We start from the raw sequence: 11,495 nt of genomic DNA on the forward strand, positions 1-11,495 counted from the left end.
TGGCATATATATACGCGTCCGAGTACACCACGACGCCGGACGGGTTCCAGGTTGGCGCACGTATGAGTAATCTCAGAATGGATACGCGATCGTATCTAGGGGTGTTTGATACCCTACGCTAAACTTTAAACTTTAGTTCTATCATATCGGATGTTCGGATCCTAATTAGTATCTAAACATTCGATGTGATGGGTGCTTAAAAATAAGCAGACGAACCAAACCAGGCCTAAGTCTAATTAGTCCATGATTTGACAATGTAGTGCTACAGTAACCATTCACTAATGATGGATTAATTAGGCTTAATAGATTCGTCTTGCGATTTAGCCTAGGGATTCTGCTACAAAGTAATTAGCTTATATTTAGCTCTCCTAATTAGAATCCGAACATCCGATATGATAGAACTAAAGTTTAAAGTTTAGCGTAGGGTATCAAACACCCCCTAGATACGATCGCGTATCCATTCTGAGATTACTCATACGTGCGCCAACCTGGAACCCGTCCGGCGTCGTGGTGTACTCGGACGCGTATATATATGCCAAATCCGGAGCGGTGGGGGGTTCGATTCCGATCCTACCCACACACCATCCCGTCCCCAGAAACTGACGGCGATGTCTGAAGAATCCACGGCGGAGGCGCCCGGTGACGCGGCGGCGTACCACGAGGAATACCTGGGAGTCCCCGGCGTCCGGTTCGCCCCGACGGACCAGGAACTCATCGTCCACTACCTCGGGCGGAAGCTGCGTAACGAGCCGCTCCCCACCGACCTCGTGGTCGACGGCCGCGACGCCTATGCGGAGCACCCCAAGAAGCTCGGTAGGTCGGCGGCGGCTTCACGGCGCATCTATTCCTCTTCCCCTTCTAGATCTCATCTCTCCGCTCACCTTCGTCTTCTCGAGCTCTTGCAGTGCCCAAGCTGGGCGAGGGCATCGGGGGCGCCTGGTACCTGTTCTCGCCGCGGGACCGCAAGTACGCCGGCGGGATGCAGCCGAAGCGGGAGATGGGCGACGGCGAGGGCCGCTGGAAGGCGGTGGAAGCGGAGAAGCTGGTCCTCGGCGGCGCCGACGGCAAGGAGGTGATCGGGGCGAAGCGCGCGCTCACGTTCCACGAACATTCCCACCAGGTGGACGCGCTGGGGAAGCGGAAGCGGGTCAGCAGCAAGTCGAAGCCCACCAAGTGGAAAATGGTAGAGTTCGTCTCCATCAACTCCAGCAGGGCCGCCCGCGACGACACCGCGCCCGACCCCATGCTGGTTGGTGATCCGATCCGACCCGAAAACAATTGCTGCCGATAGCTAGATCGATCGCCGACGTGTTTGTGCCTTGCGTTGCGCCGCCGCAGTTGAACGAATTCGTGCTGTGCAAGATTACAAACAAGTCGCTGAGGGCGGCGAATCCGGATCCTGCTCAGGGCGACGAGAAGGAGGAGAACGACGACGACAACGGGGAGGAGGAACCGGCCCCTGACGGCGGCGGCGAGTCACAGGAGAAGCACCTTCCAGAGCAGCGGCCCGCAGGCGGTGGCGGCGCCGGGGCACAAGGCGAGCAGCAGCAACCACCACCCGGCGGCGGCGCCGGGTCGCACGGCAATCGGCAGCCAGCTGCAACCGAAGCTCCGAGCTGGGGACACATAGCGGCGCTGCCCGATGATGACTACCGTGGCGCAAAGTACTTCGTCGGCGTAGATGGTTCGAACCGGTCCGGCACTAACAGGCTCAGCGTGTTCGGCTCCGACGACCACATCGGGGCGTTCTACGGCGGCGGCGCCGGGTCACATGGCAATCGGCAGCCAGCGACAGCCGAAGCTCCGCACGGGCAACACATGGCGGCGCTGCCCGGCGATGACTACCGCGGCGCAAAGTACTTCGTCGGCATAGATGCTTCGAACCGGTCCGACACTAACAGGCTCAGCGTGTTCGGCTCCGACGACCACATCGGGGCGTTCTTCGGCGGCGGCGACTCACTGGGCACGCAGCGCGCGGGGCACCGACAAGAAGCGTCGGGCGGTGGTGCCGGATCATCGCCGGACGAGCAGCAGCAACCGACGCCAGAAGCTCCGAACGGGGGAGGTGCGGCGGCTACCGGTGCAGCTTCACAACAATCGGACGCAAATCTGTGCCACTGGGAATTTTGTGATTCTGCCATAACTTTTGCAGATTTTGTTGGTAGTACTTAAGTAACCATTTGGACGATCTTTGCCGTGACAATTGGGAGAATACTTTGCTGTTTGTTCTTTTGATTGATTTGATTTTAGGAAGCTCTGGTTATTCTCATTTTCGTCTAACTATGCTCCGATTTCTCTTTTTAAACCTTGCTGCAAGGGGCAAAATTTTGAAAACGTGAGGTTTGAACAAATTCCAAATGCTGTCACATGCAATGCAAGTCATTCGTTTTGGCAATTTTTCAAACTAATTTCGATCAAAATCAGCAACTCATGGAAAATTTTAGCAAGTTGCAAGGTTGGGATGATAATTGATACATGCTTGCTCCCCGCATTGCGGAAACCTCTGCCGTTTGGCGAGCACCACCAGCCCATCAAGCTCGGCTCTGTAGGGAAGTGCATTGGATATTGATTAAGAGCAACTCTAAGAGTCTATTTAAAAAATCTTTCCTAAAACCATCTATTATATTAGAGCTCTACTAAAAATTTTATTCTTCCAAAATCATGTCATTCTATAGCAGATCCATAATAATAAACTCCCGAATACTTCAAAACTGACCAAGTCAGCACGTGGATCCTCCGTTGGGGTCCAGCACCTTCCCCCCTCCGATGAGAACTCCGAAGACTCCGGCTCCATCTCCTCCGATGACTCCGAAGAATGGAGTTTGTCACCGCGGGCACCGGCTGAACCGCTCTACCAACCACGCCACAGACGTTAGCTTCGTCTTCGACGCTGCGACGCGACTAGTGTCCCCCGCCCCTCCTTTCCAATCGCCCAAGAAGTCCGCAACATTCTGGATGGTCGGTGGCACCATCTACGCCCTGGACCTGAACAGCCGCGACGCCAACGAATCCCAGGAGCGCTGCCTCTTTGAGAGGCTCGGCCCCAACCCACAGAGCCGCTACAGGAATTAGCGGTGGGAAGCTCTGCCACCACCGTTCAAGGAGGACTGCTACCTCGAGCTCAAGTCCCACATCGTGCACCCGGACAGCACCACGGTGAGCCTGTCCTTCCGCATGGCCCAAACGTTCTCCTTCGACGGCGAGCGCCTCGAGTGGGCGCGCCATGGTTGCTGGGCCCTGCCGTTCGACGGCGAGGCGTACCACGTCCGCGAGCAGTTCGGGGTGACTTGGGAAGGATCGGACTCGCGCATATATGCGGGATGACGAAGCTGTTTTTGGTGTCCACACATTTTTACGGGAGGATGGAGCAGCTGTTGAAGGTAAGTTTTTTTTTCCCTAAATAAGGTTTTGGGACAATTCTAAGGGAGTTTTGGAGTTGCTCTAAATGGCAAGGCAGAAGGCCATGTGCCCTCAAAATCTTCTGAACATCACGCTAGATTTCTTTTGGCAAAATGGATGTTTTGGTCCCTCAACTTTGTTCCGAGGATCAAGTTCGTCCCTCAACTTTAAAATCGACCAATTTAGTCCCTTAACTTTTGTTTTTTTTTCAAACTCGTCCTTATATTAACGCGGGGGCCCCATTTTGGCATGAGACATATAAAAAAAGTCCTTTTTGCCCCTGTTCCTTCTTCCTCTCCTCAATTTCCATCATTAAGTACAATAAATAACAGTGTGATCCAAGCACATAAATATTTATACATATTTACTGAAAGAGAATGAATATTGAATGCATATATAAAATATGTATATTGTACCATGAGTACGTGAGCACATATTTGATTTTAGAGTATGCGTACATATATTGAGTTGTATATATACCGAAAGAGTGAGTAAATACTTGTTTGAGTACATAAATTTTTCATATTGACCTTGTATGAGCACATGCATGATTTTAAAGAGTATTAGTACATACATTTTTAGAAACTTAACAAATATATTTTAACAAATATATTTTTACATGTATATATCAAGGGAATATGAGCACATACATGTTTGGCCTACCTGAGCTAAGGGTAAAAAAAAACTTTTCACATTAGTCTCATGCTAAATGCAGAATATCATGCCAACAAAGTGCAGATTATCAGTACAAGGATGAGTTTAACCCAAAATAAAAGTTGAGGGATCAAATTGTCCCTTTTGGTAGTTGAGGGACGAATTTGACCCTAAGGTCAAAGTTAAAGATCTTTCGTTGGACACTACGCTGAAAATCATACGTCGCTGCGCTTTGACAAATATTGTTACACTAGGTACAACGCACTTTGCCGATAACGTCCAAATTGGAGGCGTCAAACGTTTCGAGCACCAGGAGAATTCGCAGTCATTACTTGAACGAAACAACTGCACTCTAAGGACATTGGTAACAATCGCCACGTAACCAAACACACAAAACTGAACCAATCCCCACAATGTAATAACGTGCAAATAATACAACATGATCTGAAATGAAATAAAAGCGAACACATAAAAATAGATAGAAGTTACACGATCGAGGAAAGAATAATAGCTCAAACATACAGGTACTTTGCCCCCAACAATTTTCGAAAACGTGATCTCTGAAGTTTCACAAACAAGCAGAATAAACAGAGCAACGAAGAGAACCAATCCAAAAGGATGAGCCTCACTGATACCACAATGATTTGCATCGAAGACTCCCAACTGAGCCCATAGCAGCGATTGATGATTAAGAAGCCAGTTGGTTTTGGCTCCAAAAGGAGAACATCCCCTTATACCTTGCCGGGGAAAACTGGCGTGACAGCAATGCAAATGGCTTCTCCTTGCCGCAGCTGGTAGCGTATTTGATTGGTTCCATAGTCTTGAGTACAGGAACTATCTCTGGCAGTGCGGCACTTTCAGCTAGCACCAATGGAGATACCTTAGCAGATTCTGGAACACAAGTCACAGTTCTGCTGTTGATCCCACCACCACTGTGTGCCTTGCGATAATGAGAACTACTGGTATCAGTTCTGTTGCTGCCACTACTACTGGCACTGCGGTGCGAATGCGTCCTATCCTTTTTGCTGCTGCTGCTGATGCTGCTACTATGGCGAGAATGCTTCTTGTCCTTTTTGCTGCCACTGCTACTGCGACTGCTGCTACTGCTGCTCTTGGAGGGCTTGTATTTGTAGTGGCCCTTCCTTGAACTCCTCTGGTGCCCTCTCACTGTATGTGAGGCAGAAGTCACAGGAGGATCATATACATCAGGAGCCCATGAAACACTCAACTTTGTCATGATTCCCTGCTTTGCACGGGTTCCCTTCATTGCAGAAACCAACCTTGGAATGCCCTGCATGGAAAGATAGTACATGTTAACAAAACAAATTTGGTCTGTGATTTTCAATTTTTTTTTTTTCAGCCAAGCAGATACAATATGGTACTATAACCACCCCATAAGGTGCTAAACCATGATGGCTGGCAGCTGTAATAAACTAAGAAATTATAATTCTAATAACATCAAATCCATATACCCTGCAAATATTAAGGTTCACAAAAATGGAATCAACACCGTCAATTTGTTGGCAAGCAACCATACCACCAACTACCAGGAAAAAGGAATTAAACCTCTATTGTTCTATTATCAAAGACACCAAATCACAGGCTGAATAATACAGAACTAGCACCTATTCCTAAATTAAGTCCCTAATAATTGTGAAAACTGCTGTAACTGAAAATAGAGCTACATAGCTACTGACAATTTGGTATCAGAACAATATGAATGCAAAGCAAATATCTGACCAGGAATATATGCCAAAAAAAAAGGAATCCACACTTTAAACTAAATTATAAACTTACATGAATTGAAGACTTGTCATCAACTGATTTACTAATTGATGATTCCGATGCATCACCACTTGGAGAGGCTGGTGATATGACCAATTCAGAGTCAATATCCACTAAATCATCAGTTGAATCAGATTCCATAGAAAGAACTGGGTCATCGTTGTCAGCATCGCTAGAATCTTCATCCAGATCTGATCCTTCATCGTTGTCCTCATTACCATAGGCTTGCATCACTTCAGTAAGAGCCATTCCAATTTCCTCAACCACCAAATCATCTTGCCCATCTTTCCAGCAAGCATAGCTGTGCTCACAACCTGGCTTTTCAGAGGTGTTGCAGCAGAGACATGAGCTGCTGCTAACACATTCAGCACTGAAGTCTGCCAAAGGCTCGCCCATCCACAAGCTTAATCCCAAATTACAAAGAGAAGTTTCTGTTGAAAGGAGAATGGGCACAAGTAATAAGCAAAATTTTCGCACAACTTTTGGCAGCATAAGGGCGATCCACAATTACTGGATACAATTATGAAGACTAATGCATAGATAGATGATGTCACAACCATATGCATGGGCATATTTTGCTTACTTTGAAGCTTCAAGCCTTTTCTTTTTTCAACCTAAGTGGAACAGCTATGGGAACATGAGATCCATAAAAAGTATTTTGTTACTCAACACATTTTTGGGTGTCACTATTTTTGGAAACAACCACACAAACCACCTCGAACAATGAATAGCTAGATGCTGATCCAAGGGGCAAGGATAGTGATTGAAAAATTAGTTGGCTTCAAGCACTTGAAAGCACGGCAAAATTATTTATCTGTTTATCAAATTGCTAAGTGAAATTGGTGTGAATGTGACAATTTGTGTGCTAATTGGATCACACATACAATCATCTCCTACAAAATGTCCTAAGCATCAAACTTCAGAATATATTTACACGATCGTTATCTAAAACTCTAAATGATTCCATGGTGCTGAATAGCAAAATTTCAGTTAAGGAAAGCAGGAATGGTAAAAGTGATTTTTCAATACCTCTTTCCTTGTAAGAACGGCGATCACCACGACCAACACCCCAAATTGCTTTCCTTTCGAACCTGCAGATCGGACCCAGACACCAAATTCCGACAAACCGGGAAGCGCGCGAGATCGAGCACGGAACCCGCACGACCAAACAAGCCTCGAATCGAGCACAACCAGATCGAGACCGAAACCTCAAACAACACGAGGTAAGGACTGAGGGGCGTGTGCGACGAGGGGAAGGCAAAGGTCAAAGACAATTACTACTACTACTACTACTAAAATTACTACTAAAACGATGCTTGAGGCGGTGGGAGCAGGGGAAGGACGAGTTTCCGGAGGCGATGGCTGCTGCCGCGCGGAGGCTGGCGAACGCGGCGAGCACCGCAGGCATCGTATCCTCGCCGGACGCCCGCAACGCTGTTTTATGCCTCGAGATCCAACTCGGCTGATCCCGGCGACCAGAAACGGCGGCGAAGGGAGGGAGGCGACGGCGAGATGATCCCCCAAGGGACGAGGCTACCACGCTCCGCGCATGGACAGGATCACGGCTTCGCTTCGATCGATTTGGCTCGGAGGAGAGGACGGCGACGAAGGTGAAGGATTTGGGAACCGGATCAGGGCGAGGTGGCCGGGAGATGCGCGAGGTGCGGATTGGCTCTTGGTGAGGCGAAAGGCCGGCTCGGGGGTTGGTCTTATACTATTTTTCACCCCCTGACATGTGGGTCCGGATCGATGGGTCCCAGTACGCGGTGAGACGGGTACTGGGACTCCGAATCGGACAAACGGGGGGCAGCTTTATAGGTGGGGTTTGGATGACAGGTGGGGCCGTTCCGCGTGGGCCTCGGCCGGGGCACGGGCTCCGGATCAAAGGGGCGCGCGGCTGGCGGGAGGGTGCGGCACGGAAGGCGCGCCACGTCGGCCGGGCGGTTCAAGACTCCAGAATTCAGATGGGGGAGAGGTGGTGGTGTCCATTTTGGATTCTCGTCCAATCAAAACTGAAAACTGGTGCTTTCTTGCAGCCTGCAATGCAAACAGCAGCGGCACCGTTGTTCTTTTCTACAGAATCTTTTCCCGTTCGAACCCGCATAAATCTTCAGAATTTGAATCCAAAGAAAAAATTTAAAAGTTTTGTTCTCGCGGGAAACCGAAGAGGAACTCACCCTTCACTTCACCGTGAAGCTCGCGCGAAAACAGGAAAATTTACAAGAACAGATGCTGAGAGAGGCACGCTTCCTTTTCTTCTACGTAAGCACAATATTTGGAGATCTGTTTTTGCCGGTTTTGTCACTATGCTTAACACCAGACTTTGATGCATGAAAGGTACGTGAGGAAACGAACAAATAATTCGTTCACTTTTCTAATATAAGCCCAGGAGCATATAAAGCGAGAGATACATACAGATACGTTTCTTTTCAATTTCAAGTAATGGAAAATAAATAAGCGTCTACATACGGATGGAATACAAGATGCGTAGTTGCTTACAAGTTACACTTTTCAAAGTCAAATCTGGCTGCTCCACAGCCCACAGCTTCGCGAAGGGATAACCGGATAAGCATCAACGCCAGATTATTCTGTGATAGAATAGTCGGCAACTTTCTACAACAGAATCATCCAGCCGGTGGACGGTGTGCAACATAGGTGAACGAGATTCTTTCAGCAACATGGAAACACCATAGATGCTTCCTAGCACAGCATCCTCGTGCTTGGCAAAGTAGCAAGGAAGAATGCCACGGCCACATTTTTGCATCATGCACAATTGCACATGGACAGCAAACCGAACCGAACGCATGAAACCTTGATGTGCTGTCCAATCTGCGATAAATCAGCACCTTCCTCCTAGATGGATGCATTCGCTTGGTGCCGTCACTGCCGCGCAGGTGTTGCTATCTGTGCAAAACAGAAACTGCCGTGTAAGCAAACATATAGCATTACCAGTTATCCATTCTGACGATGGCAATATCTGGCGATGTAAGCAATCAACTAATATGCTCACATGCATGTACATAAAAGTATCAAAATACAAGTCTGCATCAGGAACAAGGTTAAGCTTACTGTGAAAGCAAAACGTGTCAAGTCTATTCTATCAATCTTCTCCTAGGATTAGAACAATTAAGAACTATTGGTACCTTGAGATAGTATAGGACCTGAAGGCAAACAGTAAAGTTTACTTCAGCTTCTTCCTTTTTGCACGTGGTTCCTTGATAATTCCGCTTGTATGACTATCCTGCAGAGGATGATATTTTGCTCGTTTCAATGCTTCCTCATACTCATTCAGCTTGTGCTTCTCCTTGCTCTGACAGTGGTAGAAAAAGCACAACTATGGTAAGTCTAGCCTTTTTCATCTTGCTCATATGAAGTGAAACAAGTGATCACATACATAACTGTTCTTATAAGTTGCTATTTGTTGCTTACAAACTTTCAGCTCCATGTTTAGATCACTAAGACGAGAATCAACAGGAACCGTGCATTGCTGAACCAACTGCTTCTGGCGACCATGAACAACTTGTGGTTGCCATACATTTAATGCCACAGAAGCTCTCCTGTAAATATTTCAGACAGCAGGATTGTGCAATCAGAATACACTCCACGAAGTAATGGAAACCAGAAATACATATCCCAGCACTCCAAGCCATGGATGCTTGAACATAGGCCAAACGATGCACTGATGAAGGAACATCAACTGTGACATGGAAAAACTATATATCTACCAAGCAAAATATTGCTTGCATTGTTCTTTGTTCATGATCCTAAATACATGTTAATATGAATGTTTGTCCATTATAAGGCAGGACTGCAGTGTTAAGCAATGAAGCAAGTAAGCAATGAACTACACAGGATCCATCTCATGGCCAGATGGTAGAGATGCCATTGCATGGTATCCTCTCAAATAGTGATTGGCTAAGGCGGCCCCCTCCCCTCTCCAGAGGATAGATGAAAAAGAAAAAAGAAACAAGAAAAGAGCTCAATACACTCAAGAGGTGGTGGAGAGGATTGAATTGCAACATCACTTTCAAAATCAATTTTGTTGGGTTAAAGAATATTTAATCTTGATGTTTCTACATACTAATTTAAGACACGGTTTGCTTTTTCTAGTCACTGTGCCATTTGGACCACATTGCTTCATGTGCGCCAACAACAATCTGAATGCTGGGAGATAAGCTATGAATTTTATTGTGCATCATTTGAATGCTTCCCTTGATAACTGGATAAATAGTGTTGCCCTATCCCAGCAATAATCTTTTGTTTGGTGGATAGGACAATTGTCCATGGATCAAACATATCAGATAACCAAATTCTACTGTTCCAGTTCAAAAGATATCACATGCAGCTATTTTTTGTTGAAGATGTGAGATGAGAACAATCAGCCCAGAAACATATCATACAGTTATAACAAAATCCAGCTACTGAACACTGGTGCAAGACATGGTACATGGAGGACACCAGGAGGCTATCAATTTGTAAGGATAGAACAAATAACAGCAATAATGACATGATCTAACCAGCCATCTATGTGGTCTGAAAAAATCTTGACCTGGCTCTTGTGCAAACAAGCTGCTCAATGCATCATGAAATCAAACATTTATCAATATTTTCTGCTCGTGCACTGCCAACTAGATTACCAATCTGCTGAAATGGCTGGTTACGCAAATTAGCACCTCATACTCTATTGATTCGATGCTCTCTACCTCCTCTGATTGCTCTAGGTTCGAAAATTGATGCATGTTTTCTGATCACACAATTGTAGCGGTGAGAAGTGATACAGCACGGGAAAAAAAACTGTGGTCATTTTTGGAGAATTCAGTGATATTTTATTGCACATAAGAAATTGTTTGGAAGTTGGAACCTAACGAACCGACCTGACCCTCTCGAGGTTGTCCAGCTCCTGCGCAGCAGCTTTCATCTTCTCCCCCTCTGCCCGCATCGACTCCTCCAGCTCTGCCAGCCGCCTCCTGCACGCAAGCACCCGCGCCTCCGCCTCGAACACCGCCCGCCGCCTCGCCTCCGCGATCCGCACCTTGTGCCTCTCGAACCTGCAAGCAGAGAACATCAGTCGAGCACATCCGCCTGCACGAGATGAACAATAACGGTCGACGGAAAACGAGGCGGGGGGGATTACTTGGTTTTGTAGAGGGATTTCGGGTGAAGCTGCTGCTGCTGCTGCTGCTGCTGGGAGGTGGAGGACGAGGACGAGGACGAGGGTTGGGATTGGGAGGGGAAGTCGCGGGAGAAGAGCGCCGACCAGAGGGCGGGGTGGAGGGAGAGGCGTCCGAGGCGGCGGGAGGCTATGGCGAGGCAGCAGAGGTCGCGAAACCCCAGCGCGGACGACGCAGCGCCCAGCTCCAGGACGCGCGCCCACAGCTCGTCGGGAAGATCCGACGCCGACATGTCCCCCTTTGAGCTGGATCAGGAGCGTACGAGCGCAAATACTACGACGGGCAAGGCGGCGAGGCGCGCGCGGCGGGACAGAGGGAGAGCTACGCCGTTGCGCAGACGCCGCCGCCGCCACTCTTCTCCTTTGAACGTGAGTTCAGGATTCGCCGACGGACTAGAGGAAATCAGGAAAGCACCGCACGTAGGAGGTAGAAGCCGAATTGGTCCCTGCCACTGGGCCCTACGAACGCTTGCGACCTTCAGACCTT

General features: G+C 48.0%; 3 protein-coding genes across 7 annotated transcripts; 1 reads left to right on the forward strand and 2 right to left on the reverse strand.

Moving 5' to 3' along the window:
• The first annotated feature begins 568 nt into the window (after positions 1–568).
• Positions 569–2,219, forward strand: LOC105914430 (NAC domain-containing protein 101). The gene is made up of 3 exons (XM_022827160.1): positions 569–813; positions 906–1,249; positions 1,339–2,219. Exons 1-3 carry the CDS (start codon positions 609–611, stop codon positions 2,170–2,172), a joined length of 1,383 nt encoding a protein of 460 aa, XP_022682895.1. The 5' UTR covers positions 569–608; the 3' UTR covers positions 2,173–2,219.
• Positions 2,220–4,432: 2,213 nt separating this feature from the next.
• Positions 4,433–7,529, reverse strand: LOC101786359 (dentin sialophosphoprotein). The gene is made up of 3 exons (XM_004970282.3): positions 6,868–7,529; positions 5,851–6,269; positions 4,433–5,344 (listed from the first exon to the last, which is right to left on the reverse strand). The coding sequence occupies exons 2-3, from the start codon at positions 6,232–6,234 to the stop codon at positions 4,742–4,744; spliced, it is 987 nt and encodes a 328-aa protein (XP_004970339.1). The 5' UTR covers positions 6,235–6,269; positions 6,868–7,529; the 3' UTR covers positions 4,433–4,741.
• Positions 7,530–8,190: 661 nt separating this feature from the next.
• On the reverse strand, positions 8,191–11,472 carry LOC101752874 (F-box protein SKIP24). 5 transcript variants are annotated; one of them, XR_002677798.1, is made up of 5 exons: positions 10,973–11,472; positions 10,713–10,886; positions 9,238–9,395; positions 9,000–9,148; positions 8,191–8,742 (listed from the first exon to the last, which is right to left on the reverse strand). XR_002677798.1 is itself a non-coding variant. In XM_004970284.2 (5 exons), the coding sequence occupies exons 1-4, from the start codon at positions 11,239–11,241 to the stop codon at positions 9,020–9,022; spliced, it is 735 nt and encodes a 244-aa protein (XP_004970341.1). In that variant the 5' UTR covers positions 11,242–11,472; the 3' UTR covers positions 8,191–8,742; positions 8,982–9,019. The 5 variants fall into 5 exon arrangements, 3 of the variants coding, with proteins under 3 accessions (XP_004970341.1, XP_004970342.1, XP_012701913.1); XR_001164128.2 differs by having other exon boundaries at positions 8,982–9,148; XM_004970284.2 differs by having other exon boundaries at positions 8,982–9,148; positions 9,233–9,395.
• Positions 11,473–11,495: the final 23 nt, after the last annotated feature.

Source organism: Setaria italica, chromosome V (genome assembly GCF_000263155.2).
Source record: "Setaria italica strain Yugu1 chromosome V, Setaria_italica_v2.0, whole genome shotgun sequence".
NCBI classification, from domain to species: Eukaryota; Viridiplantae; Streptophyta; class Magnoliopsida; order Poales; family Poaceae; genus Setaria; species Setaria italica.